This window comes from Phalacrocorax carbo, chromosome 25 (assembly GCF_963921805.1).
Source record: "Phalacrocorax carbo chromosome 25, bPhaCar2.1, whole genome shotgun sequence".
Lineage (NCBI taxonomy): Eukaryota > Metazoa > Chordata > Aves > Suliformes > Phalacrocoracidae > Phalacrocorax > Phalacrocorax carbo.
Window position 1 is genome coordinate 601870 of NC_087537.1, and position 16222 is coordinate 618091.

At 51.1% G+C, this 16222-nt stretch overlaps 3 protein-coding genes across 3 annotated transcripts; 1 reads left to right on the top strand and 2 right to left on the bottom strand.

Annotated features, from left to right (window-relative positions):
- Positions 1–215: 215 nt before the first annotated feature.
- On the bottom strand, positions 216–6850 carry PSME3 (proteasome activator subunit 3). Its single transcript, XM_064473393.1, has 11 exons — positions 6686–6850; positions 6018–6050; positions 5626–5688; positions 5022–5126; positions 4666–4714; positions 3924–4036; positions 3327–3395; positions 3016–3083; positions 2808–2862; positions 2485–2571; positions 216–1978 (listed from the first exon to the last, which is right to left on the bottom strand). Exons 1-11 carry the CDS (start codon positions 6725–6727, stop codon positions 1898–1900), a joined length of 765 nt encoding a protein of 254 aa, XP_064329463.1. The 5' UTR covers positions 6728–6850; the 3' UTR covers positions 216–1897.
- A 108-nt stretch (positions 6851–6958) lies between these two features.
- BECN1 (beclin 1) lies at positions 6959–11591 on the top strand. Its single transcript, XM_064473391.1, has 11 exons — positions 6959–7181; positions 7262–7329; positions 7407–7465; positions 7880–7970; positions 8241–8377; positions 8869–9063; positions 9282–9428; positions 9966–10115; positions 10201–10261; positions 10715–10857; positions 11205–11591. The coding sequence occupies exons 1-11, from the start codon at positions 7055–7057 to the stop codon at positions 11371–11373; spliced, it is 1347 nt and encodes a 448-aa protein (XP_064329461.1). The 5' UTR covers positions 6959–7054; the 3' UTR covers positions 11374–11591.
- Positions 11592–11745: 154 nt separating this feature from the next.
- Positions 11746–16202, bottom strand: CNTD1 (cyclin N-terminal domain containing 1). The gene is made up of 7 exons (XM_064473392.1): positions 15825–16202; positions 15633–15708; positions 15223–15397; positions 14549–14711; positions 13908–14052; positions 13426–13522; positions 11746–12809 (listed from the first exon to the last, which is right to left on the bottom strand). The coding sequence occupies exons 1-7, from the start codon at positions 15994–15996 to the stop codon at positions 12648–12650; spliced, it is 990 nt and encodes a 329-aa protein (XP_064329462.1). The 5' UTR covers positions 15997–16202; the 3' UTR covers positions 11746–12647.
- Positions 16203–16222: the final 20 nt, after the last annotated feature.

A 16222-nucleotide genomic window follows, 5' to 3' on the forward strand; every position in this document is an offset into this window, starting at 1 on the left:
GGGGCAGATCGCGCTAAACCCAAGAGCGTGGGCCTAACATAAGGCATGCCAAAGGAATAGAAACAACCTGCAAAGCGGTGCAGAGCAGTTTGCAACAGAGTCAAAAAGAGGAATGGGGAGCATGCAGGGAAGGAGCAACTGGATGTGAGAAAGGCAGGACCATAACAGACGTTAACACCACACAGCCTAAGAGCTCAGTATCACACACAAGGGGCTGCCTTAAAAGAATTCCAAGTACCTTATTTTAATTTCTTGACATGATAAAAGTTTACATACTTTCATCTGGCAAAGAGAGCCGAGCAAATTAAAAGGAATCAATACAAAGAAACACAAGGGGAAGTGCTGCTCCCAGACAGCAGCTAGAACGCAGTTGGTTTGTTACTGAATATTTATTAGCGGGAAGACTAAGAGTTGACTTACTACAAACAACAACAGAAGAGTCTATAGCAAGGGCCAGCAGCCCTCCACACTCTGGGCAAATCCCTGGGAAACCAGCAAGAGACAACATGGCTCTTAGATGTGGAAGCAGAAGAAACAAAAACAAAGTAAAAAAAGAAGGGCAGAAAGTTCATTCCATTTGTCACTGTTGTTACAATGAGGTTAACACAACTATTAAGGCTACTGCACAATAAGAATATACGGGTGTAACAGCAAGACCCGGGAAACAGCAAGGTTCCTGAAACAAATGATTTAAAGTTCCCTGAATAAGGGACTTCAGTAGAAATACTATAAATAAGAAATTTTTGGAGCCTGCAGCGTTATGGGCCCACTTGCCACACACAAAAACTGACGCAACACAACCAGTCATTTCCAAAGGGGTTTGTAATGGACCATGAAATGTTCCGGCGGCTTAGAGAAGTCACCAGGCACACGAGCGTGCCCTTTGCAAGGGAAAGACCGCAAGGTCTGCAGTGGTACCAGTTGGGTATCGGCCGTCCTCACGCCCAAGCACCAACTGTTGCAGCTGGCCTGCTCTGCCCAGGCGGCGGGGAGCACTGCCAGGAGACAGCAGGTCTCAGTCTGACCACGTGCGGAGACTATCAGGACTTTAGTATCAGACCTCTGGCCCCTCCCTTCTCTCAGCCTGGGCAAAAGCATCTCATGCTGAAGGGGCACTAGGACGTACGTGAAGTAACGTTGGTTTTAGCCAAGAAAGTGGCTCTAGTCAAATCGCAAACAGGAGCGGAAGCCACCAGAGCTCACGACCAGCCAGGAGAGCAGCCAGACCTAGCTTCAAGCACCACCTTGTGCCCTGCACTGATCTAGCCAGAGCTGACGAGGCACAGGCAGATGGGGCAGGCTCTGCTGAGTCAGAAGAGAGCCAGAAAAGGAGAGCAGACCACTCAGCAGCGCTGGAGCGTGGCTGCTGCCACCAGCCCAGAAGGGGCACGTTCCCCCGTCTTTGCAATTGGTCAGTGCAGAGCACTGGCAGCGGAGGGGCCCAGCTACAGCCAGCAGCGAGGAGAGAGAGCTTCCCCACTGCTGCACCCCCACCTGGGCTTGCTCTCATGCCGAAGACTGCCCCATTCCCAGAGACCCCAGTGAAGCCTCCAGCCAAGAGATGGGACAGGACAAGGGCTTGGTCTCTAGTGTCATTCCTACTCAGGTAGGAAGAAAGGCATGAAGGAATGTTCCTGCCTGGCTGGTGCTCTCACTCTGCAGTAGCCTCTAGGGCACCCCAAAGCAGCACGGCCTTCCGTTACCAGTTATTAGAGGGAGGGAGAGCTCCTGAGACCTGAACAAAACCAATCACAAAACTAGGCAAGAATTTCTTTAGAGTTTAACTAAGAATGCGATACTATTTCCAGCCAGTTTCCCATCTCGATAGTCACGTAACAAACCAAGGCAATGACGGTCTTTAGTTGACTGAACAGTTCTCAAGTTCAAACGTTGACACTTAATAGAGGGTCTCAGCATTGCTGCTCCGAGGCCTCTTGATCTTCTCAATGTTTTTAAGGATCATGTCATGCAAAGTGACCTGCAAAAAGGGAGAACAGGACTCAGACAAGGATGATGAAGTCATCCACTGTTCAGCTTTCACAATGAGCCCTGGCTAAAACAGCAGCACGGCTCACCTTGGCACCACCCTCAACCTCTGCGTGCAGTCACACGCCTAGTTAAGGGCTTCTTTCAGCCAGACTTTACAGAAGCCAACTCATGTGACACCAAGAAGATTCCTTTATAGACCCCCAAAACGGCTTGTACTGCATGAAGAGTTTAAGATCACAGGCTCCCACAGAGGTGGAAGGAGTATTTTGTGCTAGACTCCTGTGAACGCTCGGTTGGAAACACCTGCATCTCTAGGAGACGGTGGAGAGGCAACAGTCGGCTCCTCTCGTTAGAGCCAAAGCGGAGCAGGGAAGAGACAGGCTTCCTGCCAGGACTAGGTGTACTCGTGGGGAAAGGGGAGAGCAGCCGCAGGGTAAAAAGGGCGCTCTCCACTGCTGCGCAGGGAGCCAGTGCAAGCCCCGATTTTTCACTTACATATTGATTCCTCAGCTCTGAAATGATCAGGCGCAGACTAATGTACTCCTTCTCGTCGATCTCTGTCACTGTGCGGCGGTAGTCCTCCTACAGAGAGCAGATGCATGGCTGAGTGGCCTAACCTCAGCTGTGCCTCCCATACACCTAGTGAAGGTCCTACCTTTTACAAAGGAATCCTCCCTTCAGCTTCCTCTCCTCTAACGCAGATGTCCTGCATCCTCGTACAATCCCCCCTTTTCCCCCAGAACCCTCAGCTCAAAAAGGACAGTGATGACGAAGTGGCCCAGATTGTCCCAAAAAGCAGCAGCATGTAACATACTTACCACATGAGGGTACTTAGCTATTTTGGAAACCAACTTTGCTCTTGTGATATAATATCTGGTAGGAAAAGGGAGAGACTAAAGGTCAGATAAATAGCAGCAAGATTTTCTTCAGGCCCAAGCTGCCCCAGAAAAGCTCGGAGACCTTCCCAAGCACTTTACTTTTCCCAAAAGGATCCCCCAAAAGAGAGACCTGTTCTTGCATGCCTACCTAGAAATCTGGTCCAGGTAGGACGCTGCCTCGCTCTCCACAGTTCGAAGCTCAGCAACTGTTTCCTCCTACAGGGAAGACAAGGAAGCCATTAGCTTCATGAGACTGCAGCTGGCCTTCAGGGCTCTGAAAGAAACATGTCTCAGCAGTGCCATGTCAAGCTCAGGTCTGGGTTTTAAAACCTAAACCAACCCCATGACTGCAGCTGCTGGATACCACCAGATGAAAGATTCGGAGGAACCCAAGGGATACCCGTGTCCCTGCAGCACAGCTCTCCCCTATGGTGGGGCATAGAGTCAGTGGTGCCTTACCTGAATAGAAACACCAAAGTTGTTTCCATCTTCTATCCTGGGGATGAGAAGCTGCACCCACATTTTCACCTGCAGTGGAAAGATCACAACACTCATCAATGCTGACATCTCCACAGAGACCTCTCAGAAGTTTTACCGAAAGCCCCCCAGGACCCTGCCTTTGCCACGTAGTTCATGACAAACTGCAGGTCCTTCATGCTCATGCAACACTTCTGAGATCATTTCCCACGTGGCTGGGACGCCACACAAGCCAGCACAAGCAGCTTCCCATGGGAAGCTCTTCTGACTGTGCCACAGAAGCTCTCAGCAGATGTCTGTGACTTTGCAAAAGGAGGGTGAAGAAAAGCCTCAGGGAAGAAGCCTGCATAACAGACATCATCCACCTTCAGGAGGTGAACTACAGAGCTCCCCGAGGGCTAAGAAAAACATTATTTCCCTACACCTACCTCCCAGCCACTTTTAGACACTGTAATACAAATCCCGCCTTTCCCCATCGACAGAATAGAGAGGGGTCTCCTCCTTCCACTCAGAGCAGCTTTGCCTCTCCAGAAGCAAAAGCATCCTACTGTCTCCACTTGCTCAAGCGCTCATACCCACCGTATTACACTTCTCAATAAGCAGCCTGATTTCTGGTTTCACTTTCTCAATGATGTCCACCAGCTGCTGGTTGCTCTTTAACATCCCATTGGGCATCATGAACACTTTGGTACCTAGTCGCAGAGGAGAGAAACACCCTGCATCAGCAACGCGTACGAACGGCTGCACCAGGGGATCAGACCGAAGGTCCGCCTGAGCGCCTTATCCCCCGCAAAGGGTAGTGGTGGACACTGAGCCAGGCTATAGCTAACCTGTGGGTAAGGGGAAATTTGACATGGGATAACAGCAATTACCACAAAGGAAGGAAAAGAGAAAACACAGAGTGGAGACAAGAGCTGAAGAGCTCTAGGCTGCTGAGGCTGGGCACAAAGGATTTTCCTGATGCACATGTATGAGCTGTTCCTGCTTCAGCTTAATCCGAAGCCTGGTATCTTCCTCCAGACAAGGAGAGCTTTCAGCACAGAGCCACAAGGAGACCAGCTGCCTCTGTCTGCAGGCCAAGCTCAAGCAAGTACTACTTATGTCTATCAGAGAAATCCTAATTATACTTCTAGAGCTGCAACCTGACTCCTCCACAAAACATCATCGTAGGTCAGGCTCTGAGAGGTTGTGGGAACAGGCCTGTGTGAGTAGCAGCTGCTGTCAGGACAGGGCAAGTGGGGTCCCTGTGATTTTGTACCCCTAAGGCATGGTGCATTGGTTCAGGGGGCAGGCAGCAACCAAGAGACTTGGGGACTCTTACCCTGAAAGGTCTCTTCGCGGTCTTCCAGCTTCCTCTTTTTCATATTTGGCTAAAATATACAAAATGTTTTACTCACAAACTAGTCGTAAGCCAAAACAGTGTTGCAAAGGAAAGAAGGAAAACTTTAGAGCCTCTGCTATGCTCCTGGTTTCTAAGCATCCTTCTTTAAAAACAAAGGAGGACTGCAGGGCACAGCATTACCTCCAGCACACTTCCCAGGCTTGAGAGACCAACTCCTAAAGACTCTGGGAGAGCCAGAGCCTGTTATTAAATAAGAATATCCTACTCCAACACAGAGCAAGCCATGCAGTTTTAATTAACAGAAGCAGGGATCACAGCCAAGAGAGTAACCTTACCCCGTCCAGTCCATCATGGCTGTTCGTGAGAAGAATTGGGTCAGGCACTGGGAGGTTCATGTCTGAATGGATCTGAGTGAGATCATGAATATTCAGGATAGGCTCCTGGAAAATAAAGCAGATTTGTTATTTAGTTATGATCTAACAAATTCTGCCACACCAAACACAATGAGAAGACAAAAGACTCAGACCTCCCTCTTACCCAACCATAAAGTAAGGATGAATGAAAAAAAAGTCTAACAATAGGCCTGCAACGAGACCTCCCTCCACCCGAGAAGCCTGTGCCAGCTCCAGACTGCGATCAAAGCTATCAACTGTCTGCATTGCTGGAGCCCCTGTGAGACCAAAGTATCATGAAGAACAGCCCGAAGTTGCCAAATATATAAGAAAGATAAACGTGGTGATTGCACAAAGAACACTGCGAAAGGAAGCACCCCCTCTAGAGCTAACAGCACTCAAATGCACACAAGCAACCGAGCCACCGCGTCGCGTCTTTGTAGCAAGGTGAAACACACAAGAAAATACACGGGATGAGACTTGCCAGGCCACTTCCAGCGCGTAGCTTGAAAATGAAAGAGGACACAGAGGACAACAAATACCTTACCTTAAGGAACCCATCGAGTTCTAACAGCTTCTTTGGGAAAAAGTTTGCCACCAGGTCTTCAGCCTGAGAGAAAAAGAACAGATGACGATGAGAAACAACGCTGCAAAGCTCCGCTAGCAGGCAAGAACACCAGGGAGATCAGCTGTCCAAAGGCAGGGAACAGGAGAGAACGCAAGTTCTGTCTCCTGCCGACTGTCGTGCTAACCAAGGTGAGAAGATGCCAGGGGAGCCACGAGGCTACGTAACCGCACTCCAGTTGGTGACTGAAGCTCCTGAGCGCTGCTAAGCTTCCAGGAGACGCTCAAACCACAGTCAAGTCTGTCAGAAATATAGGGCTGAATGGCCTTCTTCCTGTCCTACCACATTCTGGGCGGTGGCAGAGGGACACTCACCTCGCTCGTGATCCGCTCCCTGAAGGAGTCAACCTGCAGAAGGGAAAAAGCAACAGCTCAGAGCCGCTCTCAGAGAGCCGGGCTCAGCGCAAGCCGAGCGCTGTGCCCTGCAGCCGAGGAGCTCTGCTACAGCCTGAGCCCCGGATCTCCCCGGGTACAGCTCTCGCCCTCGCGACAAAGGCCTGAGAGCTGGAAGAGCCCGTAACCACCGAGCGGCAGCTGCCGGCCCGCCGGGCCTACACGGGCTGGGCTCGCAAGGAGAGCCCGGAGGCCACGAGGAAAGGCGCAGAGCAACGGCGGGGAACCGAACACCGAGCGGCGCCCGCCCGGGCTGGCTGCGGCGCGGGGCGGGGAGGAGGATCCCCCGCTCCGGGCACGGGCGGCCCGCGCTGGGCCAGCGGCCGCCCTCCGCCAAGGGAACCGCTCGGGGGCGGCCGTTGAGCAGCCCGGTGCCGGTGCCCGCCCTCTCGCGGCGCAGCAGCGGCGGCCGGGGCCGCGGGGGCGGCGCGGGGGGCAGAGCCAGGCGGGAGGGCCGCGCTCGGCTGCCGCGCGACCCAACGGCCGGGGCCAAACGGCCGGGCGGCGCCCCGGGGCGGCCCCGGTCCCGCCCCACCCCGCCCCGGGGCCCGGCGGGGCGGTGCGGGGCCGGGCCGCGCGGAGGGGCGCACCTTAAGCTTCACCTCCGGGTCCACCTTGAGCAGCGAGGCCATGGCGGCGGCGGGCGGGTCCGGGTCTCGCTCTGCCGCGGGGCCGCGCTGCCGCCTGCCCCACCACCGGCGTCGCCGCCACCGGAACTGACCTCACGCGGCGCGCCCGCCAATGCCGCGCGCGCCCGCCGCCCGCGTGACGCCCCCCCGCCCCGCCGCGCGCACGCGCCGCCGGGTCCTGGCCGCTCACGGGGCCGTCCGGGGCGAGGCGAGGCGAGGGAAAATGGCCGCCGCGGCCCGCGCGCACACCCCTGCCAGGACCGTGCCCTGCCGCCTGCGTCACGTCCGTCGCGCGGCGATGGCGGGGCGGGCGCGCGGCTGAGCGGCGGCATGGAGGGCGGCCGGCCGCCCGCCTGCACCACGCAGGTCAGCTTCGTCTGCCAGCGCTGCAGCCAGCCGCTGAAGCTCGACACCTCCTTCAAGATCCTCGACCGCCTCACCATCCAGGAGCTCACCGGTACCGGCGGGCGGGGCAGGGCGGGGCGGGGGGCCGGGGCCGGGCCGGGCCGGGCCGCGGTGACGCCTCCTCTCCCGCAGCCCCGCTGCTGACCGCCGCCCCTGCCCGGCCCGGGGACGCGCACGAAGAGGAGAGCGCCCTGACGGAGGTACGGCGGGGTCGGGCGGGGCGCGGGCGGCGGCGGGGCGTCCCGACCCCCTCTGACCGCGGCCCCGTGCCCCGCAGGAAGCCTTCGCGGAGAACCGGCAGGATGGCGTGTCCAGGAGGTTCATCCCGCCAGCCAGGTACGGCCGCCGCCAGCCTTGCCCCGGCGCGGAGCGCGGCCGCGGGCGGCTCCCGGCGCCTCCCACCCGGGCAGGGGGTCCCGCCGCGGGGCCTGGCCCCCGCCGGTGGGGCTGAGCAGCCTGTTCCTTGTGACCCCCTCGAGCTTCCCCCGAGAGGCTCCCGGGCCCGCCGGCGGCGCAGCCGTTTGCATGTACACGAACGTGCGGTATTTAGCGCGCTGCTTATTAGCTGCGTGTTAACGCAAAACGCCGTCCCGATAGAGCTCTTCTGAAGCGCGGGCCCCCGCCCTTCTGCGAGTCCGTCTTGTCTGTTCTTCCTTTCTGACTCTCAAACCAGTCTCAGATTTAAGTCTAGCACTAGCGCTGGCTCCCCTGGACCCGTGGCGCTCAACTCTTAATAACATTCTTTCCAAGAATGATGTCCACAGAAAGCGCCAACAGTTTCACACTGATCGGAGAGGCGTCAGACGGCGGCACGATGGAAAACCTCAGCCGGAGACTGAAGGCAAGTTTTACGTGAGCCGGTAAACTCGGATCCTTTTGAACAGAGCATCGGTTTTCCCAGACGCTCTGCAAGACTAAACTGCAGAGTTGCCCGTAGCACTGGCCTTCCAGTATTTCTGTTGGTGAGTCATTCAGTAAAGCTGGCTTATTTTAAATCAAGTTTTGACCTGCAAAAAACACTTTGCCATCGAAGAAGCACAAGCCCGTCTGTTGAAAACCAGCCAGCAGCTGCCTGTGGCTTCGCCCGAACTAACAGTGAGCTCTCCCGCAGGTCACCGGTGACCTCTTTGACATCATGTCTGGGCAGACAGATGTGGATCACCCTCTGTGCGAGGAGTGCACGGACACTCTGCTAGACCAGCTGGACACGCAGCTTAACATCACAGAGAACGAGTGCCAGAACTACAAGTGAGTGACACGGAGGTGACCCAAGAGCGAGTTGCTTTAGTTTGAAGCGTAGGGATAGAGTACGGCCTTGATCCGGCTTACCGTGATCAAGAGTAAGAGATATCCACAACTTCAGCGCTTCATTTTTGCCTGAATGAGATTTAAAATGTTGTTTTTGAGAGTGCTGTGGTACACAGCTTCTCCAGCTGAAGTCTGTGAGCCCATCAGAACGACTGACACCGCCTGCCCGTGGTGCCTGCGTGGCAGCATTCCCGTGCAGTCAAGGGTGAGATGGTTACTGACAGGCGGTAACAGACCCTCGGTTACCGTCTCGCGCCCCTGTTCTCCTGTGTGCGTTCCTGACGCACGGTGCAGGATCAGCGCGGAGAGCTGGGGATTAATGAGGCGCACGTGAGATCGGAGTTTGCACCTCTGCTCGCGTGCGCAGGCTTTTGCGGAGCCGGGGCGCTTCCCAGGATCCCTCTTTTGGTAACCCTGTCGCTCCCCTTTAGGAGATGCCTGGAGATCCTGGAACAAATGAACGAGGATGACAAGGAGAAACTGCAAACAGAACTGAAAGAACTTGCGCTGGAGGAAGAGCAGCTGATTCAAGAGCTAGAGGATGTTGAGAAGAATCGCAAGATTGTGGCAGAAGACTTTGAGAGAGTCAGGGCGGAGGCAGAGCGGCTGGAGCAGGAAGAAGCTCAGTGAGTGCACTACAACTGCGGTGTACGGCAGGGATTTTTAGGTAACAGATAAATGAGATTATAACAAGGAGAAACCTGTAAATAATGCCCAAACGCAAGTGGCTTGTTCTTTGCAAAATTGAAGTTGGCTATACCAAAAGAACCTAGTATACTGTGAGAGCGATCAGTTTTCTGTAAAAGCCTGCACTTAGCATTTCTTGTCTTGCTTATATTAAAAGGTATCAAAAAGAATACTGTGAATTCAAGAGGCAACAACTGGAGCTAGATGACGAGCTGAAAAGCGTGGACAACCAAATGCGCTACGCCCAGATGCAGTTGGATAAATTAAAGAAAACCAACGTGTTCAATGCAACCTTTCACATCTGGTAACGCAGACACTGAATATTGTGTCAGTTTGCTAAGAATCAGCAGCGAAGGGCCGCTTAAGTAGTGCTGCACTCTAGTCAAGTCATAGTTACCCCACAACAAAGCAACCCGTCACGGCTCCCAGCGGTGTCAGCTGAGGGAGGTTTGTGATGCTGTGCAGACGTCCAGGCGGCCGGTGAAACGGCTCTTTCACTAACCCTGTTAACGAGCCGGGACCTACTGCGCTCGCCCTCGGGCGTGCTCTGATGTCCCGCTTTACAGAGCAGGTACCTCGGGCAGGTTGGGTGTTTCCTTGGGGTTTTTTGGTTCTGTTGCACACACACCCCGCTCTTTTTTTTTTTTTTTTATGAACTGCATCCTGAAAAGAGAACAAGTGGTTGGCGTTTATACACACTTTTTAACCAGAGCCCCAAACCCTCCTTTTGCTTGGTTGGCAGCCTGTGTTCCGCACCTGTTAGTGCGTGGCCCTTGTTTGCTTAGCATGCTAGAAGCCGTTCCTGCCCCAGTGCACTTATTTATAATTCCTCTTATCGCAGGCACAGTGGTCAGTTTGGTACAATAAATAACTTCAGACTCGGCCGTCTCCCCAGTGTTCCTGTAGAATGGAATGAGATCAATGCTGCCTGGGGGCAGACTGTGCTGTTGCTACATGCCCTTGCTAACAAAATGGGCCTGAAGTTTCAAAGGTACATGCAATATAATTCACATTTCACTTATGACCCAGATAAAGATAGTGAGGCTCATCTGCCTGTGAATCATATCTCCTTTCAGATACCGTCTTGTACCGTATGGCAACCACTCGTATTTAGAGTCCCTCACGGACAAATCAAAGGTAAGAGGTCCTGCACAAGTCGGAGGATGTTGGCCCCGAATGCGGCAGAGCGCTGCTCACACTGGGGACATAGAAGACAAACGCAGCTCTTTATTAATTTATGGTACAGGAGAGCTGGCTGCCCGACTTCTCCAGTGTAATAATGCCTCACTCCATATCCTCTATCCAGCCATTCGTACTGCCATCCAGTAGCATTAAAAATGACAGGACTCTTGAACTATAGACCGCAGCCGCCCAGAGCAAGATAGTGTGATTTGGGGTAGTTGTGGGTGATTAGGAACCCAAGCCTGCATGAGGCAGGCACTCACCACAAAACAAATCACACTTACTAAATGCCACAAACCATTTCTAAGCATCCTATGATAAATTTAAGCCTTGCACAAGACTGAAGAGCTGCAGTGATAATGTCTAAAATGGAGTGCTTGGGATGCCTGAAACGAATCTCTCTTCCAGGAGCTCCCCTTGTACTGTTCTGGAGGCCTGAGGTTCTTCTGGGACAATAAGTTTGATCACGCAATGGTGGCTTTCCTGGACTGCGTGCAGCAGTTTAAAGAGGAAGTGGAAAAAGGTGAAACTCGGTTTTGTTTGCCTTATAGGTGAGTGCTGCTACATAACACGTCCCATTAACACCCCACGTGCTGTCCCGCACAGCACTAACCTCTGGCGCCGTCTGCACCACTGCCTGCCGTTTCGGTCCTGCCTCTCCGGAATCATCCGGTGTTCTTTACAATGTGCAGGATTGCCACGCTTGCTCTTAAGTTTAATTGAAACTTGAAGCTACTTCCTCGGCTGAAGAGCTCAGGATTGCTAGATTTCCTTTAAAAACAAAGTGTTCTTCCATAGAATAATAGGAATGCCAGATTTGAATTTTAGTACCTGATGTCATATTGAGATTAAATGCTCACAATAGTAATGCACTAATAAAACTTTGTGTGTGATACAGGATGGACGTGGAGAAAGGGAAGATTGAAGATACAGGTGGCAGTGGTGGCTCTTACTCTATTAAAACACAATTTAACTCTGAGGAGCAATGGACAAAAGCACTGAAATTCATGTTAACTAACCTGAAGTGGGGTCTTGCCTGGGTCTCATCCCAATTCTATAACAAGTAACCGTGTAAAGAACTCATCCTGGCAGCTGCGGGGTGTCTGCATTTCGTTGGAGAAAGTCAGATTAAGATGTCTCTTAATAGTAACCAGTACAAAATGTTTACAATACCAAAAATCCACAAGACACTTTATTTAAAACCGTTATTACAAGTAGTACATAGAAAAGCAATATGTAAAGTTATATCATTGCGCTGAACAGAATAAAAAAATCAGCTATTAAATAGATGCTGAACTGGTACTTTTGGGGTTTATAGATATGCGTATAAATTACTGTTGAACTTCAAAACGTGGGTGAGTTTGATACTGCTCTGTTACGGCTTAAGGCACAGGTTAGAAAAGCAAAACGTTACCAGCACAGGGAATAACGCGGAAGAACTCACGGAAGCTCTGCTTGGTCGTTAAAGAGTAACTACACTTTGGAATAAAATATTTTCCAAGTCATACCAGCACTCTGTACCACTGAACAAGGTTTGATACTGTTTAAAATACTGTAGGCTAGGATGATACTATTTGTAATACTCCTGCAGCCTGTTCTTGCACCGAGGTGCGCTGGGCAAATACTAAAAACACTATTCTGCACAGAAAGTGCTTCCACCCAGCGTAAGCCAGGCACAGCGTAAACAGCCCCTGGCACGACACAGACACGCTAAATGGGCACCTGCTGAGGCGACAATTGCATCGCTTTCAGAACTGGTGGCATTCCGTCCTTTTCCCAGCACTGGTCAGCTGGCTGGCTTTCTTAGGGTAAGGGCAAACGCGCGCTGAGCACCGGCAAAGAGGGAACAGTGACAAGCCTGGCGGCAGCAGGCTGCCTGAGACAAAAATTAGCTTTTTAGAAAGCAGCAGATGGGGACAGCAAGCACGGCCCTGTTTGCAATGACTGGGCGTGCAAGCCAGCGATACAGATTACCAAGCAGGATACCATGCACAGCAATGCCTTTCAAAACACAACTCTTAGAGTTTTCTCTTTATTCGAAGGAAACCTATATTCATAACTTGGAAGATGTAGCTCTTACAATAAAGCTTTTGGTGCTGAAAGAGGTATTTCTAAATGCTACTTTGCTCCCATGTGCTTCCCCTCGCAGCACTAGTCCGTTGCCTGAAAGGATGAGCTTTTCTAATAAACACACAACATCAAGTGCTACAGAACACCTGGTGTTCAAAACCAAAAAGTAAAACCAAGTTTTGCTGGGTGCCCTGCGCAGTATCACAGAAGACGGCCTTAGCAGCAGCGTAACGTTTTGCTGCCGATATGTGACTGGCCGAGGACGACAGGGTTATTTAAAAGGCCTAATTCTGCTCTCTGGATCTTTTGTTCCAGAGTTCCTGTAGTGCTGCTTCGGAGTGGTACTGCCAATGATGTGTTTGAGTACTGCATAAGAAAATTCAAAGATACTTTGTGACGTAATGCCAGTGATACAGTTTAAATGCTCCACAACCTTAAAAGGAAAAAAAGATAGGGTGCCTAAGACATTAGTTTACAGACATGCTTCTTAACCCTCCAAATCTAACAACAGTAGTGCTCCATGGGCGCACTCCAACACAAGGTGAAGCCTCTCAGTGTGGTTTTCCATTTGGTTGGGGTTTTTTGTTTGCTTGCTTGGTTTTTGGGGGGGGGTTGGGGGTTTTTTTTGGGGGGGGGGGGGAGCTGTTGCCTTTTTTTTTCTTATTTAATTGCTTCTACTAAAGAATTAAAACAAAAAAAGCCACTGTCTGTTACAGTGTTCAGTAAGCTTGGGCAGAAGGTTGTCCCATGGGATTGCTTCTCCGCCTGTCAGCAAACCAATGTCTGTGTGGGTTTGTTGTGGCTGTAAAGAAGCGGCAGCATGAGGACACGCTCACACCAGTGCGAGCACAAGCCTTCCCACGGAATTGCCCGTGTACCCCCATAACACTTGCAAAAGTACACGCGCTTCCTGCTAAAAACCCTGAAAGCTGTCACCTCCCTCCTGCTTCTTCCAGTAGGATCTACCCGTCTTTCTGCTGTGCTTAAAACCTAAACCACCTTCACATTTTTTTTTCACGGAGAGCTAGTGTGTTTAGAAGCGACTGTACCTGCTTCCATTGCCCAGGGTTTAGCATGAACACGCTTGTGCTGATGATTCCAACAGCCAAGAGCATGAAATCTTCCTTTACTGTCAAAAATTTTGCTCTGCAGAAGTAAAAGCATCTTCTGGTGTAAAATCAATCTTTACAGTTCAAAAGCACCTACTCCTGCGATCGCTATACAGCCTACACACGTGATCTTGTTCAGCCCACATAAAGCCTGCCACTATTAACTTTAATTGACAGTGCTACGGTTGGATTTTTATGATTAAGTTAAACACTTTCCTAGCTTGGCCTTCAATGTGGTGAAGCACGTTGCTTTGAGCTGGCATTTTAAGATCAATAATCAATGCTGAAAGCCCCCCAAATTAAATTTTTTTAAAGCATGCCCAAAAAATGGCATAATGGGAATTACACTACTATTTCTTAGGCTTTTTGGGGGTTTTGATTTCAAATAGTTATTTTAAGCAATAGTCACATAAGCGACTTACACCTGCAGTTTGCTCGGTGTTGAATTTTCGATAGCAATCTTTAACAGAGTGTTGTAGATGGTATCTCTTGTGAGATAGGAGAAGTCTAAGAGTTGCATGCACATCTGATGTAATGGTTTATCAGGAAGCAGGCAGCCGTTATGTCCTAGCACAGAGATCATACATAATCAGCCACACATTTTGAGTCATTAAACTGAATTGGAAAGAAGCGTTAGTTACTGTAAGCAAGGGTGAAGATTTCTGGTGACAACAGCCCTTTGTTTCTGAATGCCCCAGGCTGCCTCATGCAATAGGCTTTCTCAATCTCAGTAAAATTTCACAGTTTCTGAAACTCTGGTTGTCAGACCTGGGCAAAGAAAACGGTAAGTCACTGTAGAAAATGTGGCCTTACACTAGGTTTTGGTTGGTCTTAAACTCGTAATCTTTTACTGAATGAGTCATGACTGGCTGCCCAACAACATTCATCAGCTTCTACTTAGGACAAAATTCTCACCCAAAAAGTAAAGCCCTGGACAATCTGAAAAGTTTCACGTGCCGTCACAGTACGCAAAAATCTGTAATGTGAGACATTTTGGTTCAGAGCAGTAATAGCTCTACTATGCTTTAAAAAAAAATCCATTTTCTCCTATTAATACTCTTACCTAAAACCTCTAGAAGCAATTCCACGTAAGCCAAAGGAGTCGACATGTTGATCTGGAAGTGCAGAGCTTTTAAGACGGCAAGCTCCGACTCGAGCAATTCCTGTTTAGTGTATGAGTACTTTAATGATTGCAGAAATTTTAAAGCCATGTCACTGTTAACTATCTGAAGAGGAAAAAAAGACCAATTATTTTCTAGGGAATAAGGCACTTGCTAAGAACAAAGTATTTCTGCCACTGAATTTAAGCACGAGCCGCTGCAGCAGCGATGCCGCCTGCTAACCCAGCTAACTCGTCTTTTAAGCTGGCATGAGGAATCCAGCCCGGACCTGCTTTCCTGTGGGTTTCCTCTACTGCACAAACCTTCCCCAGACGGGTGTGAGCCCTCTGCAGCCACACAATTTTCAACAACCACCGGCCGAGTTTTCCCACTGCCTGTACTTCCTTCCCCAGTAGTGGGGGAAACAGCAGGAACTTTTCCTGACAAGTTGTTACTCGATGAGTGACAATTAATCTGCCCTAAACAGAAGGGATTTAGGTCTCCATTTCAATATCCTTTGCATTTCATTATCACTGTGATCTTTCAGAGAGAAAATCTACTTTTTAACACAGATGAATAGATGAGTTTACTACACTGCTAAAAAAAAATGCTATAAGGAAAAGGTTTGCGGGCTTACATTATAGTGTAAGGAAAGTTTGCTTGCAAGCTGGACGCATGACACAAGTCGCAGGACAAATGTATCATATATCTGGTCTTTCAGAGAGCTCCAGCTGCTGCCTTGTCCTTGGTCACAACTTTTAACATTCTCTCTGGGGGACTTACAGGTTTCTTCTACTTGCTTGATCATAAACCTACAAAAACCACAATTGCTCAGAAAATAGTTCTCTTCTGCTAAGAAAGAGGAAGAAAAGCAATTCTGCACGTACTCAGAATATACAGATAGCTGTTAATCTGAATTAAGTGAGTAAAGAGACAAAGCTCTAGACACATAAAAAAAAGGTTATGCATCGTTTGGATGAGTGGTATAGAGCGTGCACAGCATCACCACGTGAGAGGAATGCACTGAGCGTTCAGGATATTTATTACCTTTCAAGTAACTCTACCGCTTGGTACCTCGCTGATGGGTCCAAGTGCCATTTCTCAGACAAAAGGAATATAAATTCTGAAAAAAAAAAAAAAAAAAAAAAAAAAAGCCCAACAGTCATTCACTGACGCCAGCTGAAGCCGACCACAGAGCTGTCACCCGCCCCGCAGTCAGCTGCAGGCGAGGGGTCTCACCCACTATCTGTGTCCCTTTGAAGCACCCGGCCTGCTCCGGCAGCTCGCTCAGGTACTGCTCGTTTTCCGTGGCCAAGTGGATCAGCGTGTCCTCGATAATCTCGGGAGCGACCTCGCCGAACACGGGGCCGGGGTCGCGGCACCCAGACACTGCCCACACCGGGGACCCCATTTATCAGCTCGGGTCACAGACCGCGAGGACAACAACTATTTCAATGGTGCTTCGTCGCCGCCGGCGGCGGGAAGAGGCCCCGAGAGCCCCCGCCGCGGCCGGGCCGGGCCGGGTCGGGCCTCGGTGCCAGCCTGAGGGCCCTCGGTGCCGGCCGGACCCGGCCCCACCCCAGCGCCTTCCTGGTCACGGGACCCCGCCCCGCCAATCAGAGCACGCCGCCTCCGCC

Bases quoted from the DNA above. Each gene is read 5' to 3' on its own strand.
- PSME3 (XM_064473393.1), bottom strand. From the start codon at position 6,727: ATGGCCTCGCTGCTCAAGGTGGACCCGGAGGTGAAGCTTAAG. The intron at 5,689-6,017 runs GTGAGTGTCCCT...TTTTTCTCTCAG, and splicing joins GGGAGCGGATCACGAGCGAG to GCTGAAGACCTGGTGGCAAA. The intron at 5,127-5,625 runs GTAAGGTATTTG...TTTATTTTCCAG, and splicing joins AACTCGATGGGTTCCTTAAG to GAGCCTATCCTGAATATTCA.
- BECN1 (XM_064473391.1), top strand. From the start codon at position 7,055: ATGGAGGGCGGCCGGCCGCCCGCCTGCACCACGCAGGTCAGCTTCGTC. The intron at 7,466-7,879 runs GTACGGCCGCCG...ATTCTTTCCAAG, and splicing joins AGGTTCATCCCGCCAGCCAG to AATGATGTCCACAGAAAGCG. The intron at 7,971-8,240 runs GCAAGTTTTACG...GCTCTCCCGCAG, and splicing joins ACCTCAGCCGGAGACTGAAG to GTCACCGGTGACCTCTTTGA.
- CNTD1 (XM_064473392.1), bottom strand. From the start codon at position 15,996: ATGGGGTCCCCGGTGTGGGCAGTGTCTGGGTGCCGCGACCCCGGCCCC. The intron at 15,709-15,824 runs GTGAGACCCCTC...TTTTTTTTTCAG, and splicing joins CAAAGGGACACAGATAGTGG to AATTTATATTCCTTTTGTCT. The intron at 14,053-14,548 runs GTAAGAGTATTA...TCTCTGTGCTAG, and splicing joins ATTGCTTCTAGAGGTTTTAG to GACATAACGGCTGCCTGCTT.